This window comes from Orcinus orca, chromosome 11, assembly GCF_937001465.1.
Source record: "Orcinus orca chromosome 11, mOrcOrc1.1, whole genome shotgun sequence".
NCBI classification, from domain to species: domain Eukaryota; kingdom Metazoa; phylum Chordata; class Mammalia; order Artiodactyla; family Delphinidae; genus Orcinus; species Orcinus orca.
In genome coordinates, this window is record NC_064569.1 from 24492827 (window position 1) to 24515252 (window position 22426).

The 22426-nt window shown below is 38.9% G+C and overlaps 1 protein-coding gene across 1 annotated transcript in view; it reads right to left on the reverse strand.

The window, feature by feature from the left end:
• OVCH1 (ovochymase 1) overlaps nt 1-19542 on the reverse strand; it is a 59233-nt gene extending 39691 nt beyond the window's left edge. Inside the window, exons 1-12 of the mRNA XM_033430315.2 lie at nt 19473-19542; nt 18728-18846; nt 18351-18448; nt 17407-17579; nt 15910-15997; nt 9832-9965; nt 8483-8623; nt 8243-8373; nt 7416-7506; nt 6042-6170; nt 4437-4511; nt 3173-3353 (exon numbers count right to left, since the gene is read on the reverse strand). Of these exons, the coding sequence (XP_033286206.2) occupies nt 3173-3353; nt 4437-4511; nt 6042-6170; nt 7416-7506; nt 8243-8373; nt 8483-8623; nt 9832-9965; nt 15910-15997; nt 17407-17579; nt 18351-18448; nt 18728-18846; nt 19473-19542 (1430 nt within the window). The remainder of the gene's footprint in view (nt 1-3172; nt 3354-4436; nt 4512-6041; nt 6171-7415; nt 7507-8242; nt 8374-8482; nt 8624-9831; nt 9966-15909; nt 15998-17406; nt 17580-18350; nt 18449-18727; nt 18847-19472) is intronic.
• Nucleotides 19543-22426: the final 2884 nt, after the last annotated feature.

The following is a 22426-nucleotide window of genomic DNA, read 5'->3' on the forward strand; positions in this document are numbered from 1 at the left end:
GGAGCCCTGGATGTCTATAAAATTGATGAAGTTGAGGCAGGGAGAAGCAAGTCCTTGAAGGAATCAGCTGAAGAGTTCCCTAAAGGCAAGGCATGAAGGGAACATACTACCTCGGTTATACCAGCATATCAAACACTTCTGGGGTAAAGATCTATATAGTTCAAGCTTCAAAAAGATATTTTTCTGGTCAGGTAAGTTAGGCAACTATGAAAAGTTAAAGAAAAAATGAGGTGCACAGACATTTTTCATATCAGTATAAATACAAGGCACAATGTTTTGTGCAAAAAATTATAAAATACTACAAAGTACATTTAATGTGCATAAACATTAATGGAAAATCAGATAATTAAAACATTTTAATATTGATTACTTCCAGAGAGGTGGAATGGATTAGTGAAATGGAGAAGGTAGCTTAGATTTTACCTGATAACTTTATTTAACTGCCTTTTAAAACAAACATTATTACTATTTTAATGAAATTTTACAAAGAAACCAAGAAGGTTCACTAATGATATTGGACACAAGTTCTTCTTGTGGTTAACTTAAATGGTTCACAAACATTTTTAGCTGACTCTGTTTATTAATCTCAATTGACTCATCAAGTTGACTATTCTACCTTGTGAAGAATGGTTTGCTGTGGTCTGTATCTTGCTGCAAGGAGTCATGGTCCATGACATTAATTCAGGAACAGAATATTTGACAAGGGAGTCTGCCAAAGCTTCTGCTGTGCCTCTGGTATCAATACTAATAGCTGTTTTCTCCAATGCATTAATTTTCACTAATTAGTCAGCTATAACTGAGGCTTTTCCATGGTACATAAAAATGCACTTTGATAGAATTCTTATAAAATGGCTTCTCCAAGGGCAGCAGGTGTTAGAATGAACCATGTGGTTACTGGATTGAGTTGGAAATATTCGCATGAACTCATGTTTACTTTAATATAGGTACAGATGGATAAATATGTTTATATAAGTGAGTTAGTATGCATACTTACATTTTCTAGCTCTTTCAGCTAAGAGGGCCTAGAAACAATAGCCCCCTAGTAGCAAGCAGGGTGCCCAGCACCCAGATCTTGACTTCTCATGCCATTCTCCAATAAAATGAACCAGGGCTCACGGGAGAAATGGCTGTTTCTAGGACTGAGAGGGGAATACCTAAGATGAATCTGGAGCATCCTGTAGTGTCACAAAGGATGGGAGAATATCAAAAAGACAAGAAGCCACTCTGAAAGAACTCACAGTAGTCAAAGCTGGAACAATTTGAGCAACAAAATAAATATACAGTATTTATAAAAATAAATATTTTCAAGTCCGCACCGGTATAAATACATGATTTAATAAATAAAAGGAAGAGAAGAGGTAAATCTCGCATACAGAAGAATTTCAAATAATTTTTGTAGGAAGCTATGCGCTCAAGAAGGTGGAGCTTAAGGCCCAACTGTTTGAGTGTGGGCTACCCTTAGCCACTTGCTTCCAAAGAGTAGGTAAGGATGGGGGGAAGATGCACCTTTACAGTGGAGACACCTGGTAAACACTGCCTGGGCCAGTGATGGAGGTTAACGTCATCATTGAGAAGTTATGTTGACAGCTTGTACCCTTGATATGATGTGATAAGAAGAGCATGTTGCCTCTGTGTTCCTCCTCCCCCAAATCCATAATCCCAGTAAAACCATGAGAAAAACATCAGACGAACTCAAACTGAGGTACATTCTACAAAATACCAGATGAGTACTCCTAAATACTGTCCAGGTCATCAAAAACAAGGAAAGTCAGGGAGACTCAGAGCCAAGAGGATGCGAAGGAGACAGGACAACTAAATGTACATTGGTGTCCTGAATGGCAGAGGGAACAGCAACTACACAGACCTCGAGAAAGGAACAAGCACAGCATGTTTGAGGAAGGGGGTGGGTCCACCGGGGACAAGCAGGGGAGGGGTCAAGATGGAGTCAGGGACAGGGAAGGGTTCTGGACCTTGGCTGTATATTGGAATCATCTGGAGAGTATTTATTTATTTATTTATTTTGAAGTATAGTTGATTTACAATGTTGTGTAAATTTCTGCTGTACAGCAAAGTGATTCAGTTATATATATATATATATATATATATATATATATACATTTTTAAAAAAATATTCTTTTCCATTATGGTTTATCATAGGATATTGAATATAGTTCTCTCTGTTATACAGTAGGACCTTGTTGTTTATCCTCGGGAGTAGTTAAATATACAGTGTCCAGAACCAACCCACAAGTGATTGCCTTAACTAGTCCGGACTGAAAATGAATTAATTACAGTTACACACATCCACATGATTTAATCTATATATGTTATAAAGATAAAAGCAAATCACAGAAGAATATAAACTATAGTTCTTTTACATTAATATCAAAACCAGGAAAAACAAGGCAATATACTGGTTTTAGGGATTCATAGATGTTAAAACGAAAAAAAAAAACAAAGGAATTATGAACACAAAATTTAGCATAGTGTTTACCTCTTTGGGAGGGGCACTTAGGGGTTTTGAAAGGAAAGTGTAAAGATCCTTCTTACGCTAGGTAGTAGGGACACAAATATACATTTACTAACTATTCTTTAGATTACATATGTATATTATGTACAGTTTTTCATATCATGGCATAGTTTACAATTTAAAAACACGGAAAGTTCAGTGATCAAGGTGTGGATTATCCTACTGTGCTCTCCACTGTCGTGAACCATACTTTAAAAGGAACAGCGCTAAACTAATCCAGGGTAAGGTACATTGCATGGCGAGGCCTCTGGAATTACAAAACAATAGAACAATGAGCATTTAGCTTAAGGATTAAGTTAAGGCAATGTGAGAGGGCTGTTACGTGAAAAAAGAAAGAGATTGAGTTCTTGTTTTCTGGAACTGCAGTAAATTTAGATCAATAAGTTTCTGCTACAGAGCAGCAGACTTGGGCTTAACATAATCAGAGATCCCCATAAATGGGATGAACAATTTCAAGATTTGATTTGCTTTTTCCTCACTGACATTGTTTAAATAGAGGCTAGGTGGACCTGGGGCAGAAACACTGAAAGGAAAATTCATGCTTTAGAATTAGTCTGGATGATTTTAGAAGTTAGACAATTTTACTTATGTCCTAGGTATGGTACATAAATACATTAGTAAAATATCATCAGTCTCACTCACGATTGCACACAATGGGCTGCAGTCAGAATCCAGCTAGAGCTGATGATGGCACCTCCACACTGGTGATTGCCTAGAAACCTCAAACCCACCTGCCATGGCCAGCAGTGGGGGCAGGCTTCCTCCCCTCCTGCAATTCTCCTGGAAAGCCACTGGGGACTAAATGGAGGGATGCCACAGACACCTACAGCAAAGGAGATCAAACTAATGACCCATCCAACTGAAATAATTAAGAACACACTCCTCCCCCAATGGCTTGCCATAGCCAACAGTAGTAATTCCCAAATACCAGATGAGTTTCATGAAGATACAGATTCCTAAGACCCATCTCTGTAGAATCCGACTTTAAAAGCTTGCCTAGGTGACTCTGCTAAGCAATCAGGTTTTTAGGTACTGGCCTAAAAAATTATATTTCTTCATTCATTTAACAAATATTTATTTAGTGTTTGGTGTTGCCAGGCACTGTTCTAGACATTGGTGACATATCAATGAACAGCATACTGTAGACAAAAATCCTGGCCCTCATGGAACTTACATTCTAGTAGGAAAATTCTGTTTGTTAGCAAAGGATACAAGGTTCTTTATTATACATCCTTGTTTAATCTCTCTTTCTCATTGTATAAAACCACTTACCAATCCCCAAACACACCAAATTGGCTCAGACATCCAAATACTGTTCTCTTGTCTGGAATACTGCTGTGACTCAGATCAAGTACTATCTTCTCCATGAAGTCTTCTCTGACTCGCCCGTAAGAGGCAGACAATTTTCCCTCTTTATAGCTCCCTGTGCAACTTTCTATTGATATTAAAACCCATCAACTAGAACATATGAAATACATGCATACAGAGCAATGAAAGTTCACAATATTTAACCAGACACTTAAGATTATAATGAAGTTAAGAGTTGCAAGTGTGTTAAAAAAATGAAAACAAAAAAGTTTTGTTTTCACCCTTTGCCCCCAAATGCAAAATCATATTAAACACAGAATTTAGGAAGGTATTTTAAGTTTGCATAGGAATAAATGAGGACAAGGAATGCTCTCTGTACCTCTTTTTTCCTGTCATAAAGCTTATTTCTTCTTCCCTCTATCTATAAGTCTGTATTCAAACCCAAACAGCATTCTGGAAATTTCACGGGCTTAAATATAAAACTCATTCTTGCTCACTGTGAAGCTATATCAGTGCAAGATGAGGCTTCTGTAAAGAGGCATCTAGTTAAAGAAGAAAGGAAATTAAACAGATAAGAATCACATGGTCATCAACTCACCATATGGAATATCTTTTGTAGAAGATACAGCATTGGTTTTGGAAGATGACGTTGATCCAATTTTGTTTAATGAATCTGCAGAGGAAAAAAATATTAATTGAAAATATTTAGAGTAGCCTATAGTAGCTGACCCTACTTGCTTACATGGTCAATCATAGAACTGCTCTTAAGTTGATCTAACTACTACTATCTTTCAAATGTTATGTCAGATCCCATACATGTGATTTGGTCATATATCTCATAATATCCCTGTTGTACCATTTTAAGCATTTCTTCCTTCCTTGGCTCCATGAAATTACTCTCCTGGTTTTTTAAAAATATATCTATGGTCATCTTTTCCCAATCTCAGTCTTTATTTCAGGATCCTATTCTTCATTCTGAAAGATATTCCACGAAAGTACTGTTCATAGCCCTATTTTTATTCATTCACATATATATGACTTCCAAATGTCCATCTTCGATCTAAATCTCCTTCCTGAATTCTGGATCTAGGACTGCTAGATCTAGGACTAATTCTAGGACTGCTGGATACCTCCATCTGAATCTCCCACAAGCTCATAAAAATCCACATATCTCAAATGGAATCAATTGATTTTAACAGTCAAGATGGTCCTGTTATGTTTCTCTGTATCATTTAATGACTCCACAATCCATGCAGCCACTCAAGCTAGAATCCTGGAAATCATGCTGGAATTTTTCTTCTTCATATATCTCCTTCCCCACAACATAACTAATCAAGCAATGTCAGAATAAATTCTTACCATGATGTCCTCACTACTCTCCTTGTGAGTGAGCTCACCCCTGACCTCTAAGGCCATCTTCTACATTACCACTAAGGTTTGAATTCTGGCTCCACCTCGTGCCAGCTATGCACCTTGGGGAAAGTTATTGAACTCCCAAGCCTCTGTTCCCTCATCTGTGAAAAGGGGAACAGTATACAAACCTCTTAGGTTTGTACTGAGGAATAAATGTAATAATACATGTGAAATGCTTAGTCCATACCTGGTACAGGGTGAGTAATCAATAAATGTTAACTAGATATGCTGTCACTGTGGTACTTAACATTTAATATCCTGTGTCCATCATGATCTAACTCTCGCCTTTTTTATCATTCCCTCCAAAACTCCAACAAAATTGAGGTATTTGTAGTTTTCTGTACAACATCCATTCTCTTTCACATTAGGGTCTTTGCATATGATATTCCTTTTGTCTGAGTAAAGGCTACTTTATTTTCTAGAATGACTAGAGTCATACTAATCCTTCAAAGCCCTCAAATATCCCAAAACAGAGCCAATCTCATTTCTGAGTTACACTCTCAAATCTGAATTATCTACTTTTCATATAAGGTGCTTGGAATCTTTTTTGATCATCTAGTGGACATAGTTTCTTGGCATCATCTGAAGTACTTCTTAAAGCACAGGTTCCAGGGCCCCATTCCACATCTACAGAATCAAAATCTTTGGGGGTGGGCCCAGGAATCTGCATTTTAATTTTGCTACCTAGGTGATTCAAGCACCCTAAATTTAGGTAAACATGGTTAAATTATCTTCCCTATAACCATTTCCATAAGCAAAATATCACAATCATACAAGTGTTTATACTCACCTGAGGGTAAAACGCTGAATCTAGCCTTGAAGCATTGGAAATTCTTTTCACCATCACTTTTAAAATGAATCACCATCATATTACCAGGACTGAATACCCGAGTAGCATTCAAGATTTCACAAAGCTTGGCTGTAAAAGTTTTAGGGAACTTTGCTTTATAGTTACAAAAAATTAAAAATCAGAAAACAGAGGTAAAACATCATCCAATTAATTTTCTTCCAAAATGTTTTGTTTTCTCCAACTTTGCTTTGTACCCTTCCATTTCATGTGGGAATCAAACACTAGTTTCAAGATAACAATGTACTATAATTTTATCTCGCAGGAAAAACTCTATAGACAGGGCAAGAATATGTGACTTTTAGTATGCATAGAAAACTCAGTTGACTGTTAATTTATAGACAATGAGAAGAGGTGAATTAAAGAAAATCCCAGGGGCTTCCCTGGTGGCGCAGTGGTTGAGAGTCCGCCTGCCGATGCAGGGGATGCGGGTTCGTGTCCCGGTCCGGGAAGATCCCACATGCAGCAGAGCGGCTGGGCCTGTGAGCCATGGCCGCTGAGCCTGTGCTCCGCAACGGGAGAGGCCGCAGCAGTGAGAGGCCCGTGTACCGCAAAAAAACAAAATCCCAAACTTGGTATTCGTCCTTCCAAACAGAGCATGGCTACACTTTATGTGACAGGTAACACATAAACCCCACTCTATATGGGTCCCCATCTGCTGCATCCGGGAATTGGGCTCCCTTCACCTGCCCTGACTATCCAAATAAACATTCCAAAGTTATCTATATTCCTGGTCTCCAACCCACACTACACCTAGCTGAGGGACACATAGTAGGTGTTAAGGATGTGGCAACATGGCCAGAGGGATAATTTTTCATATGCAGTAAATTGGTAGGTCAAAGCTGAAAGTATATTTGAAGATTTAGTTCAAAATTTAACTTTTAGGGCTCACGTAGAAATTATAGCTTTGAATAATTTTTGAATAATTTTTTCTGGTTACTTTTCTTGGACATAAAAATGAATATATCAGCAATTGAAGGGATTAATACAGAAAAAAATAGGTTAAAATTTTACCTTAAATCGCTGCTAAAATTTTACTGTGTTAACATTTTCTTTTTTCCCTGGGACCTCCTTTTCACCTTCCAAATATTCTGAAACATTCTTCAAATTTTGCATGTTTCTATTAAAAACTTTACTGGTAACTCAGTTGAAGTGATAGATTTCAAAGCTAAAGTTTTATGGCATCATGAGTTCCCAGTATAAGAAATTCATATCCCCACTCTACCTCATGGTATCCAAGGAAGCCAGCCAATGCTCCAACTACTCTGCTTTGTCTCATACTTTTCAGATTAAATTTAAAGGACAGAATGTTACCACCCAACCCATGTTCCTCTTCAGGATCACCATAAATCACAACAGCATGAGTACCGTTTTGGTTAAATTCAATACTAAGGTCTTCAAATGTCAGCTGTATAAATTATAAACATAACCAGAGAAGTGGTCAAAGAGAAGATACAAACTTTTAAAGTTTCCCTCTATACGTTAAAGGGCTCTCAGTCACGCCCTCATATTCCGTTGGTAGAAGGGTAAACAGCTGCAGCCTCTTTGGAGGGCAATTACTACCAGATTTAAAGACACAAACCCTTTGACCCAGTGAGTCCACTTCTGGGAATTATATACATCCACATCGTCCAAAAACAGTGACACAGGAACATACCAGCATTGCTGGCATGGGCAAAGACTGGCAACTCACTAGAAGTCTGTTAATAGGGAACTGGTGTAAGAAATTAAGGGACATCACACAATATAATTTAATGCAGTTGTTGTAAAGAAGCCCTCTGGGCTTATCTAGAAAGATCCTTGAGATATTTTTAAGTAGAGAAAGCACTGCCAAGCAATATGAATATATACATGTTTGTAAATGCTCAGAATCTCTCTCTATGGATATTCCAGAAACTTATCAGTGTTTGATTTCAGGAAGTAGGATGGGAGTTAGCTGAGTAGGAGACTTACTTTTTGTTTTAGTGTCTTTTAAACTGTTAAAACATTTTAAACTACATACAAAGATCCCCTTTTAGAGTTAAAAAAGAAAAGCAAATAGAAGATCTTAATCATAAGACAATTTAACAGTCCTGATGAAGCAAGTTCTGCTAAACACACACAGCTAATTTCTTGATGAAGTAAAGGTCTCCTTAGTTGCTTGCCTTTATAATGTGTTTCTCTGGAGCATGAATCAACCAGTGACACCCTACATTCCTGGGATACAGGTGAGGATAGCCGGCAGAGTGAATCATCCCTTCCACCACCAGCACAGCCCCACTCCCACATCCTGAACCTATGGAAGTGTTGCGGAAATCCTAGGTGAATAGCTAAAGGCATTCCCTCTTCCTCACCCTCATATCAAGAAAAACAGCAGGGAATTGCATGCCTGATTTAATACCTACCTGCTTCTGAGTTCTTCCGTATAGCAGTAAAGGTAAGCTCAAAGCTGCTGCCACTGTTGTCTGTATCAGAAACAAAGGTAACTGTGGCCTCATTGGTCTCTGTCAGCAGTGGTGAGGGCAATATATTTCCACAGACCTTACCTTAAAAGCAAAAGAAATTGAAATAAGATTCCTGAAAAATGATGGAAACAAACTTAGACACGTGCTTTTCTGATACTACCTTCCATGAACTCTCTGTTCTAAATACACCAAAGTATACAGTAGTCCCTTTAATTCATTCTACACTCTGCTTCAATAATTTATACTCCATTTACTTCCTCATACCCAATCTCACAGGTCCAAATTCTACTCATCCTTCAGGGTCTAACTCAAAGTCCAGCTCTCCATAGACATTCCCTGACAACCAATGGAAACGAGAGCTCTTCTGAACCCCACAGCACATATCCTACTCTACGCCATTTCCTACTTTGTGGTACACCTTTATTTACTTCACCAAACTGCAAGCTCAGTAGGGCAGAGACTGCTTTTACTCTGTATACATTCAGTACTTGGTATGATATCTGGTGTAATGATTGGTTTAAAGAATGATTACTGGGTAAAAAGGTCTGAAGCATGAAATCATTTAGTCAATAAATATTATAACCCTTAGCGCAATACCTTGACTATAGAATTCTGTCAAATACTTCTGAAGAGATATTTATACTAATCATTGGCCATATGGAGACCTAGAGACCGAGGTCTATGCCAGCTCCAGAGACCTTCTATCACGATTAACACATAATATTTCAATTAAAGTAAATATATCAGTTATGCTTATATAGCTTATAAGAGGTATTCAATAAAAGAAATGAAATGACATGAAGTTACCTATTGTCATGAGAAAAAAGAACATTATAAAACAATGTAGAGTTCAGTGTGTACAGTTAATATGTATAGATAAATATACATCAAAATGTTAGCAGCATTTACCTCTAGGTGGTAAGGTTATGAATGGTTTACATTTTCTTCCATATGATTTCTGTCTGTACCAGATTTGGCAAACGTGCACCCGCTTTTGTGGTAAGAAGGAAAAAACTGACATGGCCTTGAAAGGAAGTTTCTGACAATTGTGAGATCAATTTCGTTCAATACTGCTATTAAACTTGAGAAAGGAATCGATAAACCTCAGGAAATATGCTGGTCTTTGCTTCCACTCTTACCACACACACTCTTGGCCCCTTCAAAAGGGCACAGTTTGCAAGATGAAATAATTTCCCTGTGTGCAGAAATCTAATTTCAGATCCTTTAGCCCCTCTTTGGCTGTTTGGATACTCTAAAATGACAAATGAAAATAAATGTAGCATACTCACTAATAAGCACTCCACTGCTTGATTGTAAAGATACACAGTCATGGTCACATTCAACTTGATTTTCTATGTCTAAGCTTGTAAATTTTATTAGGATAATTTTATTTTCTGGTACCATTATTTTCCAGATACATAAGCTGCAGAGGAGAAAGTGAAGAAAGTATAATAAATGGCAGAGTCAAGTGTGACAGATAAGATCTAATATCTGAGGTTTAGCTCATAACTCAATACTAAAATTTTACAGGATATTAGAAGGTAAAAGGCAAAGGAAATTCTTTATGTGAGAATAATTTGTTTACGCTCAAATTGCCGTCATTTCTCCAAGAAATGGAGCAATATTAATCAGAGAATGTCAGAAACCACCCTTTAAATTTCATTTAGTTATAAAATGCAAGAATTTTGATCTATGAATTTAAGAAACCTAAGATTCATCTCTCTAATTTATTAGTCTAATTGAAAATTCATAATATTCACCCAGAAGTTGAATTATGGATTATGAATTATGGATTGACCATGCAGCATATTTTAACCCAAAGCAGCCACATCCTCCTAGGTCAGCCTAAGTCATAATCCCTGTAGTCGCGATGTTATCCAACTTCCAGGAAGGTAAGCTGTGACCTTTTACAAATATCTTTAGAAACATGTTTAAACATTTTGAAAGTAGTTTACATAATTTAACACACAATCATTTACCTTTATTTTTCTACATGAATTCATACTATTTACTCAAGAAAAGAAATCCCAATCGGCCAGACATTCTCAGGGTCTTCTATGGCTCACATGTATGTGAGTTCAAAGTAATTGTTTCTTTTAATTGACAAGTGACCCTCTGTCATGATTTTAATTGTTCATTTATTTACTTTTTAATTTTTTTGAAGTATAGTTGATTTACAATGTTTCAGGTGTACAGCAAAGTAATTCAGTTATACATACATACATATATATATATATATATTTTTTCAGATTCTTTTCCATTAAAGGTCATTCCAAGATATTGAATATAGTTCCCCGTGCTATACAGTAGGTCCTTGTTGTTTATCTATTTTACATATAGTAGTGTGTATCTGCTAATCACAAATTCCTAATTTATCCCTCCTCACCCCTCTCCCTCCTTTGGTAACCATAGTTCATTTTCTATGTTTGTGAGTGAGTGAGTGAGTGCAAAGCAATCTTATCTGGAACCTAACATGTCAGAACGAGCTTCCTTCTAAAGCTCCATAGTCTTTATCAACAACCTTAGACCTGCTAACTGTCCCATTGCCCTTCAAGTAATCACTTCTCAGGACGGTAGGAGTTATCCAACCCTTTTATGCCCAGTTTCCAAAACCAAACACTGTAATTCTCACCAAACATCTTCTCCTTAACCAGAAACTCCTTGCTTTACGCTTTTTCTATTCAAGCTCATCATCCTGAACTAGATGTAAAAATAGACTGCCTAAAATATTATTAAAATTACTTTTTAATCACTTTGAGTTAAAAAGCAATAAGCTGCCTAAAATACGACGATGCCCACTTTTCTAAGCACTTTAGTCGGAAAAGCATTCCGTATCCATCTTCCTTCTTGGGATTCATTACCCCCCTCTGAGGTAGGCAGGAGAGAAATTACTCCCCCTTCTCCAAATAGAAAAACTGGCATTGATATTGAAAGAGTCATCACATCTCACATATAATGGGAAATACAGTTTAGGCTTTATGACTTCAAAGGCCACTGCTTTCTCCTGTTTTCATCATATTATTTTCTAATTCAAAATCTCTAACTCAAAGATGGAAAATAGATTTCAAGTCACATGCCAACCTTGATTTATTGTTAGTGATTGCTGCATTAAAAGGATTCTGAGGTCTAGTCAAGCTGAGTGAGACAGGGGTACCAGAATTAATCATTGATTTATTCATTCAAATATCTATTGAGCAGTTATTATATGCCAGACACTGTTCTAGGCTCTAAAAGATGTAATATCTTCCTTGGAAGGAGACCATCTGAATGCCATGAATCTGCCATTTCTGAGAGTCTAGCTACCACCTATCAGAATAAAGACAGGCTTGGAGAGACTATAACTCCCTGCTTCACTTTCACATTATCTCTTTCTCCCTTACCATTGGCTAATTAATTCCATTTGGAATTTAAAAGACCCTTCTTCCATCATTCAAGTTTGCTTAGCATGCTGGAGTCACTAAGTAGGTAAATTGGCTCCATGCCTTATTACATTTCTAAGACATGTCTTTTCACATTTGAACATTCTAAATCAGAAGGATCTTACAATGGAGTCTTAAAGTTCGGTTAAAAGGATCTCACAATGTTAGTCTTACAATCAATGTATTGAAAGAGTGTTTCAAGAGAGGATTTGTAATAGTTTTGGCCAGTCACCTGGGGGTTGACTGCATACTACTTAACTTTTCTGCTTGAGGTGTTTTAGACTACACTAGTGGTGAAAATTTTAGACTGCAGACTTGCATGAATATTAGCTTATGATTCGAATTCTCAGGAAGATTTGTACCCCTCCCTACATCCATTGCCAAGGTTGAGGCATGTAACTTTCCACATGAGTGGGCTTATGCCTTGTATAGCCTTACACTGAAGGTATAGGTGTCCCACTTTTATATGGAGATCTCCTAATCTTGGGTATTTTGTTTTCTTGATTGGTGGCACATAAAATAACAATGAACAACCAGTCTGTTTTCGATGTGTTGAAATATGGTACAAATTCATGCTGATATTGAGTTGTAATGTAGCTGAAAGTCTTATTCCCTTTAGTTGACTTCTTACTTTAGTCCCTACAAGCTATTTAATATCTTAACTATTTAATCTTAATTTCATTCTCTAAACATGAAGCAGTTCAAAGCTTAACAATTACTAAGACAGCATCTAGTGCAAATTCCTTCAAATATCCCATAGATTACCTTGGCATTTTCTGTTCCTTTCCCAGGAAAGGAATTATCTTCCTTCTTTCCAAAGCTAAATCTTTATTTGTTGTGTTCTCATGAAACTTCCTTCACATACATATGTATTTCTCTTAACTAATCACTCTTACTCTCTCTCCTGCCCATAAGAACAGTTAGCCCTACCCTTCAAAAAGCAAAATCCCCATTTCTGTTAATCCTAGTGCCCTATAACCCAAAGCCACTGTCCCATCTTCCTCTTTCTCTTCACTGCTCAACTGTCTTCCTCATCTCAAACAATAGCAGCTCCTTCCTTCCTGTAGGGCACAAACCTTCAACACAGTCTTAAGTCTTTCTCTCTTGAAACCCAAATTTTCAAGTTGTTAGCAAATCCTGTGGCTCTACCACTTCTCACCACCTCGACTGTTACAAACCTGGTCGAAGCTATCTTCATCCTTACCGGGATTGCTGCAGGAGCTGGTCTTTCAGCTCTTGCTCTTGCCTGTTCTATGGTCTATTTTCAACACAACAGCCAAAGAGGTCCTTTAAAGTGTGTCAGATCATGTTCCTCCTCTGCTCAACGACCTCCAGTGGCCTCCATATCTTACAGTAAAATCCAAAGTCCTTCTTATGCTCTATAAGTTTGGCCACTCATAATCATGACCACTTTCGCCCTCTCTCACTTAGCTCTAGCTAAGTGCTAATTTTTTTTTTTTCTGCCAGGAATATCCCTTCCCAAGATGATCGTTTGATGGCCTCACTCATTTCATTCAAGTCTTTGTTCAAATATCATTTTCATAGTGCAGTCTTCCTGAACATCTTCCCCAATTATTGCACAACCCAGCACTCTCTACCCCTCCTTCTTGCTTTATTTTCCTGTACAGCACTTACCATCTTCTACTGTATGTAATATTATCTGTATTATCCCCACTTTCCACCCCACAACTTGCCCCGCAAAGGAAAACATTTTTGTCTGTTTCATTCTCTGCTGTATAACTAGCACCTAAAATAGTGCCTGACACATCTTAGGGCCTCAATTAATTTTTACTATTTGGTGAAGAGGTACCAAGTCTTCAACATCACTTAATGCATTGTGAATATAGCTTCTAACCTTACAATTCTACTGAATCAGTTCCTAACTTTTGAATTACCATATCCAATCACATTTTATCTGAACTCATTTTGACTTTTGCAATATTTGATACTACTAAGAACACCCTCTGTCTTGAAGTCCTTCTTGCAGAGATCTCTTCAATACTTCATCTAAATTGAATCACAAGTTCTCTGTCTTTGAGGGTAAATTGTCTGTCATCTGTGTATATCTTATCCAATAGATAAATGCTTTCTAGAATCTCACGCATAGCCATCCATCTTCTGCTCAAATATCCACTTATAAAGGAAATTCATTATCTCCTGCGCAGGCCATTAAATCTCAGAAATCTCTCAAATTAGAAACTCCTTTACATTGTACTGAAATCTACCTTCTTCTAACATTTACCCTCTGCTCTTGTTCTCAGCTCAGCAGTTAATCAGAAGTCCAATTCTGCTTCAATGGTAGCCTTTCAGATAAATCAAGACAGTTCCTTCCTCCTGTCAAGTCTTCTTTGGAATGAATATATTCCTAGTTCCCTCCACCACATCTCCCAAGGCACTGTTTTGAATTTCTTTTGATCTTGGTCATTGTCCCTCAGGTAATTTCCAGCCTATCAATGTTCCTCTCTAACGACTGTATCTAGAGACCTCCTGCCTACACCCCAGCCCAGGACTCTAACAGAATAGGACTCTGGATGCTATTCGTCTAAAAGTTTAAGCAAAGACGGCAAAGGCTTTATTGGTATTATATTATTACTAGGTTGACTCACAGAAAGTCAACTTAGACTCTTAATAAGCCTTTTAAATATGGGCTGCAATTAAGCCACATCATTTCTGTCCTATACTTGTAGTGGATATTTACATTTATTTTACATTAATTTTGTAAATTATAATCTCACCACCATTTTGACTTCCCATTGCCCATGGCATAAAGTCTAAGCTTCTTCACATGGAATTCAAGGTCCTCTACAATTAAGCCCTTTTTAACTTCATCATCGACTGCTACCCCAGTTCCTGCTTACATTAACATTGTTCTCCAGCTGCACTGGGACACACTGTCCAAACAGTCCTGATATTCTTCACCTCCTGACATTTCTTATACACAATTCCCTCTGCCTGGCATGATCTGTAGAAATCTCTTATATGTTAGAGCTACAAAAGACGTCATGAGCAATAAAATCATAACTATACTTCACTGTCTAGTTTCAATACCATCCCCTTAACTGAAGCATCTCTACCCCTCCCAACCACAGTACACACACCTCACAAATCACTGCAATAGGAATTATTCTCTCCATTGTCAATAGTACCAACACACCTTGGTAGTGTGTATTATAAAGCTTATTTCACCTTGTTTTATAGTATAGTTATTTTTGTCCAGCTCTTTCCTCCTACCAGATTATAAACTCATAGAACTCTCATCTACCTTTGAATACCTTTCAATGCTCAATGCGATTTTAAAAATGAATGTAGAACACTTAAGAAAATGAGATATTTGCAAAATTAATTTTTAAAGCTTAAAGATATTCTTAGCCATATAGAGGACAAGGTAGGTAAAATTTTTTTTAAGATACTGAAGCTTATAGATAATGAACTATTTTCCCTCTTATAGGCAACACTGAACAAAGTATTACAATTATTACAGAAATAAGTGGGACAGGATTAACCACTAGATTCCCAAAACAATCTCACTATCAGCTGCTGTTAATGTTAGATATTTGAATACATCAATTCAGGTTAAGTTCCAGTCTTTTTTTGTTTGTTTATTTTTTTTGGTTTTTTTTGGCTGTGCCCCGCAGCTTGTGGGATCTTAGCTCCTAAACCAGGGATCGAACCTGGGCCCCCTGCAGTGGAAGCCTGGAGTCCTAACCACTGGACTGCTAGGGAATTCCCCTCGTAAGCTCCAGTCTTAATGTTGATGATTCATACTAACAGGTATCAGAAATACCAATTAGCAAATATTTGTCATCCAATACCAGATAAAATATTTAGGGTTTTATGTTAATCAAATAAAGTAATTGAGATACCAGATAAAATTGCCAAAACATGGCCCCTTAAAATGGCATGATTTGGGGGAAAAACCCAGGGATCATTCCTACCAGGGCTACGTACCGATGATGAGAATAGTTGCTCTCTTTCGAATGGGGATAACAAATCTTCCCATTTTCTCCAAATAATACTGTTCCCTGAGGTCTACAATCTTCCAAAACATAGGAAAAAAAGCTGATTATTTTGCTCAGCCATGGACATTTCAAGACATATTGTACAGACTCAGCTTGAAGCTATATAATTTATATTATATAATTCGTATTTATGGAAATGCATTTGTTTGTAGGTGCCATGACCTATACTTTGTATTTGCAGACTTTGTTAGGAAAATTTCTAAATCATAATTTTAAAAATATATAACAATTTTATTAATTAACCATCTGATATTCTTTACAATACTTTTTCTCCCACTTTTACTGAGGTATAATTGACATATAACATTATATTAGTTTCAGGTTTACGACATGATTTGTTATTTATATGTATTGTGAAACAGTGAGTATAGTTAACATCCATCACCATACATAGGTACAAAAATTTTTTGCCTGTGATGAGGACTTTTAAGATCTACTCTCTTAACAACTTTCAACTATGTAACATAGTATCATTAACTATAGTCATCATACTGTACATTTTTATCTCCAGGACTTATTTTATAACTGGAAGTTATAACTTTTGACTCCCTTCACCCATTTTGCCCACTCACCACCTCTGGCAACCACCAATGTGTTCTCTGTATCTACCAGCTTTTTTTTTTTTTTTTTAATTCCACATATAGGTGAGATCACACAGTGTTTACCTTTCTTTATTTCATTCAGGATAATGCCCTCAAGTTCCTATCCACGTTGTCACAAATGGCAAGATTTCATTCTTTTTTATGGCTGAAGAGTATTCATAATATTCTTTACCTGCGTTCTTCAGATTTAACAATTATCCAATTTTCTCAAATCATGAGTCATAGTGAAGCTGTCAAATTATAGTGTATGAAACTAATATGGTGTTTTCCCATCTCTAACTTCCTGGGTTATAATAAAATACCTTTGTATAATGATATTAAAGTAAAAGTACACAAATTTTAGCAATGACATGGCAAGTCTCCAGCATTCACTCAGAAATTTCAGACTCCTGTGTCACATTTTAATTGTTGGAAGCTAGAACAGGCAACTAGGCAATGAGAAGCTTAGAAAGATGATATTAAGGAGGTGTTATTTAAATAAATTACTTGTCACATTCTGATATTCATTTGACTGTGGAATTGATGGTTATTGCCTGATTTCATTGCCACTTTAAAATATTGTTACCATTAACCTTTGTTCAAGCGCTTGTTAACCTTACGCCGGCCTCTCGCTGTTGTGGCCTCTCCCGTTGCGGAGCACAGGCTCCGGACGAGCAGGCCCAGCGCCCATGGCTCACGGGCCCTGCCGCTCTGCGGCACGCGGGATCCTCCCAGACCGGGGCACGAACCCACGCCCCCCGCATCGGCAGGCGGACTCTCAACCACTGTGCCACCAGGGAAGCCCTCCATTATATTTTTTTTGTACTCCAACACTCCTTACTTACCAAAGTTGGCTTTGTGTTTTAGATATAGCAGTGCAATATCAAAACTCATACATCCAAGTCTGTTGTATTTAGGATGGATAATAATTTCTGAGACAGGAATTTTCTGTTCCTCCTTATCCTTCTGAAAGAGGTTATACTCCCCAGCAGTCACAGTCAGATGCTTAATTTGCTTCCTAAAACCAAACAAAAATCTTTCAATAAGTCTAGCTGTCTCCCCCAGGAAAGACAGTCTTGGTTTCATGTAATTAAATGAAAGTGATTAATGTACCTTTAAGCATTTCTAAGTCTTAAAAGAAGATGTATCTTTATTAGTGATTATTATCAATTGTTATAATTCCCTGTAAATTATAGGTATCTATAAAAAGTCATGGTTTTCAATCACAGAGTGTTTACATTCTGTGAACCCTTTCCCCTAGCATCAATTGTCTTTCTGCATAAAATATTTGTGTCTTCTTTTGTACATAAACCAGTCTATATATGCTCTACCATTTTAAGCAAGATAGAAAGGTTGTTCCTAGAACTGTCCTTCTTTTCCTTTTACTAGTACCCTCTTTTAATCTAGTCAAGTATCTGTTATTTCCACAGTATTTTCCCCTCCTAATTACTGAAACTCAGATTATTAGAACATTAGTGCATCTGTTCAACATTTGATGTTAATACTTTATTAAAATAAGTAACCATCACCCCTACCCCACCACTAACTCCACAGATCATAGATGATGTCTGGGATCTTTGGGGTCTCTCATTAGTAGAGTAGGAAGCACAAGAAATCTTGGGATATACACAAGTTTCTGGGAATCAGGAAGGTCAGTGGGTAGGTGGACCAGAGGGAAAAATTAAGAAAGGGACTAAGACTGAACCTTGTATGGTATTTAGGGCGTCGAATCTCCCAATCCTATTGCCATGGATCAAGGTTTGATAAGTAATGGAAATCCACAACTTACTCATCGAGGCTAGCCAGGCAGTGTGCTGCTGTAACCACCAGATCACCTTGAATCAAGCTTCCTCCACAGAAGTGGTGCCTACCTAATTTCAGGGAGACCTGCCCAAGAAAAAAGTTATGAACACAACTAATATACATCTCCACACAGACGTCATCTCCTTCAGAAACATTTGAAATCAACTCTTCTAATATGATGTCACATTAAGACACTGATATAAATTGGTTAGGAAGAGATTTCCTATGAAATAAACTCTTTGACCGTGAGGTCAAGTGGGGTCTGGAGAAAAATTACATGTTAACCTGGAGTTGTAGTATTTGAAACAAAGGAAATAATTCACCGTTTTCTCATTAAGAAATCAATGTCTTTCTTATACCCACCTGCCACGGGTGTCCACCAACTGTTGAATTTCCCCAACTAGTAACTCTAGAGAAGAACCCCGATTCCAAGATAGTTTCCGTACTTTTCAAATCAACTGCACGAATTCCGCACTTCAGTCCTGTGTGGGAGAGCATATGTGTGATCACACACACACACACGCGCACACGCACACACACACGCACACACACACACATACACACACACACACGGCATCTTATGTAAGCGTTCATTTTATCCTGATTTCCACGTTCGGATTTTCCTGGCCTGGCTCAGATGTTCTGGCGTCACTCAGCTGCAGGCTATCCCCTTTCTTTTCTCAAGATACCCCTGACTCGTTGACTAGAACTTGCCTCGCCACTCCCTCTGCCCTTTACAGCCTGAGCTACCTTAATAAAAAAGACCTGGGCACTGCATGAGGGCCTCTCCCTCTGGTGATGGATTCGGGGCTTTCTCTGGGAGGGTGAGCATCACATAATTTAGGTGGAATGAAAGATACTGGAGAACATATGCTGCTCCGGAACAGAGCTATTAGGTTTTAAGTTACTTCTACTTGGTTATCTTTCCCTGGAGGAGAATCCTTAGCACAAGCATGATTAGCAGATGTGCCTAAAAACTTGAACTCCAGAATCCAAAGGATTGCAGAAGAAAATCCGGCCCAGGCCCTTCTTGGGCACACCTGGCTGTTCTCCTTTCTGCCCTGGAGAGGAATGAAGTCCCCTTGCCGGCGCTCAGCGCCGGGCTCACCTCTGCTCCGCCAGGGGCGGACCGCGAGCACCAAGAGCAGCAGCGAAGCAGCCCCAGGCGGCGTCCGCATGGCGCCCGCGCGCGGGGACCCGTCGGTCTTCCTCAGACGCCGGCGAGGAGAGGCGCTGCGGCCGCAGGGCTCGCGCTCCCGGAAGCGCACGCGCTCTTCACTCTCTCCCGCGGCGCCAAGGGGCCGCACCTGCCGCGCAGCCGGGCGCACAGCTTTCCCTCCTCAGGACCAGCCGAGCCTTGGCCGCTCTCGGGCCGCCCAGGTGTCATAGCGCCCCCGCCCTCCGCCCCTGGAGACAGGAGCGAGGTGACCTCGAGGGTGAGCCTGGGCCAGATGCGGGAGCAAGGGCATCAGTGGCCTAGAACGCTCAGCGCAGGTGAATTCTGTTCCCAACCAGGGAGTGTGGCCCAAGCCCAGGGTCAAGGAAGCTGGGCACCCATGCAAGACACAGGCAGGCTGACCTCTGAAAGGAGGACTCGTGAAAACTTGAGTATGTAAAGGTACCACCCTGCTTCTAAGAAGCTTGTTGAAGACCGTGACACTCCCAAGTTTTCAAAGGGAGTGGATGTGAAAGATCAGGTTTCTACCCCGTTCCTTTTCTGAGTGGCAGTGTTATCATCAACTTCAGTGGAATGGACCAAAACTGTAGGGTTCAGCATTTAAGAGTATTAAAATGAATCCAGTAGCAGGATTATAATGTCAGCATTTTTTCAATAATTATTTTCTAATAAGTAATTTGTAACGAGTTAGCTTGAGATTGGGAGAGGAATAAAGCCAGAATTTGTAATTGATTTATAATTTATCAAAAAATGAGGGCAAGGCTAAGTGAACATTTTATATATATTAACTAACCTAGACACCAGTCCCCCAGCCCCAGTTATTTCACTTTTGTATAAAATAGAAATAAAAGCTTCTTGAGGTAGGAGGGTAAACAAATTAGGGAGACAGGCAGGTGGTAGACAGAAGGACAGGAAAACAGAGACAGTCGAGGTGGAGGGAATGCAGGTCCAGGGACAGGCAGCTGACAGTCAGAGAGGGGCAGAAGGGAGCAGGTGAATTGGGAAGCTTCTGGCAAAAAGCTTCAAGAATGTGATTGGCACCCAAACTTGAAACACACCATCTCAAGCCTTCTTGTCTTATGAAGCTAAAAGGGGTTTCCGTGATTTTTATGTCCCAAGTCTTACAACACGGAAAAGCTCTTAAGTTGCACTGTCCAATAGAGTGGACATTAGCCATGTATGGTTATTAAAATTAATATTAACTAAAATAAAAAAATGTTGTTCCTCAGTCGCACTAGCTACATTCTAGTCCTCGATAGCCACCTGTGCCTACCATATTGGACAGCACAGATATGGAACACTGCCATCATCAACAGATAGTTCTGTTGGACTGAATTGTTCTTGAGAGTAGCACCATTTTAAGTATTTATTTAAAATAGTCACAACTTGGATGGCAGTTTGACTGAGTAGATGACTCCTGGGTTTCAAGCTTGGGTGTCTAGGGCACACCAGGAGGGGACTTGGTAAGGTAAGCTGCTCTTTTCTGAAAATACACTGCTACATCTGAGTGCTGTAAAAGAACTCTCCAGGTGGTGGCTGTCTGACCCACGGCCCTCACTACTCTCATCTCCGAGTTTCGCTTTCACTGTAGTGACCTCACGATTATTACCATAACCATCTGTGGCCCCAGGGGCACACTACTCTCCAATAAAAGCTCAGACCCTCCGAAGGGACGCAAACTCCTCTCTTTCTTCTTAGCAAGAGAGGGTCAGATTAAAGTCACTACAAAGCTGTTACAAAATAAAATAGAAGGAAAGAAAAAATGAACATGTGCTGTGCGCGTTGGACCCACGATGTTCAAGTTCATGGCTAACCTCATGAAGCTTACAGACCCTGTCCCCTTGCAGTCTTGTGCACATGGTACACACACAGCTTTGCAGGATCTTCAGTGGTGTGTTTCACACCTGGGAGTCTCCATGGGGTTGGGCACTGTCCCATTTCTTGTTACATCACAGCTCCCTTTGTTTCCAGAGTTCAAACTCACAGCCTCAAGTGAGACCTTGTCCTTCTATACAGGAGATTGATCCCTTTCTGGCTTGACAAAATAATGCCTTTCCATTAAGTAGAAAGAGAGCCATTCAATACGAATTGCATACATAACAAAAGCCAGGTCATTAGTTTTAGATTTAAATTTGCTAGTAAGATGATGGTTTAAATATGTTGGGTTTGTGGTGACCTTGAAGGGTCCAAATGGAAGGGTTCTCTTATTTTAAAACAAAACAAAACACACCAGAACACTTCAGAAAAGGAAAGGATGTCAAGCAGAGTGGGCTGGACTTTCCCAAATTGGATTGGAAAATCTGCCTTGAATTTGAACATATATCTTCATTACGGCAGCGAAATAATGATCTGCTGTTGGAGGCCTTCCAAGACTCTTGATGGAAGCCCCAGCTCTAAGCACAGTTGTAAACTTAGGAGTGTTGGGAGACTAACCCATGAACAATGAGCAAGTCATGGGGTAAATAATATTTTGTTTAAAATATGTTTTTCCATTCCCGCTAAACCACTGGTCTAAACTCTCGAACGCTCTCCCAAGTCCCACAAGACCTAGGAATCAGCACTAAAGTGATTATTAGTGACGTTAGAAACAGCAACTTGATTTGAATATTTGTTGCAGAGACAGATTTCACTAGGTTGCAGAGAGAATGTGAAGGATGCAAGTAGAAAGAATGAGTGAAGACAATTTATTCAAAATAGTCTGGCTGTGAAGGACATAAAGAGATGCAGTAGCAGCCAGAGGTGAAAAGGAATAAAGGAAGGATTGTTTTCAAGTGATCTTGATGGTGGCTACCTGTATCTGTGTGTGTGTGTGTGTGTGTGTGTGTGTGTGTGTGTGTGTGTTTTCCGGTACGCGGGGCTCTCACTGTTGTGGCCTCTCCCGTTGC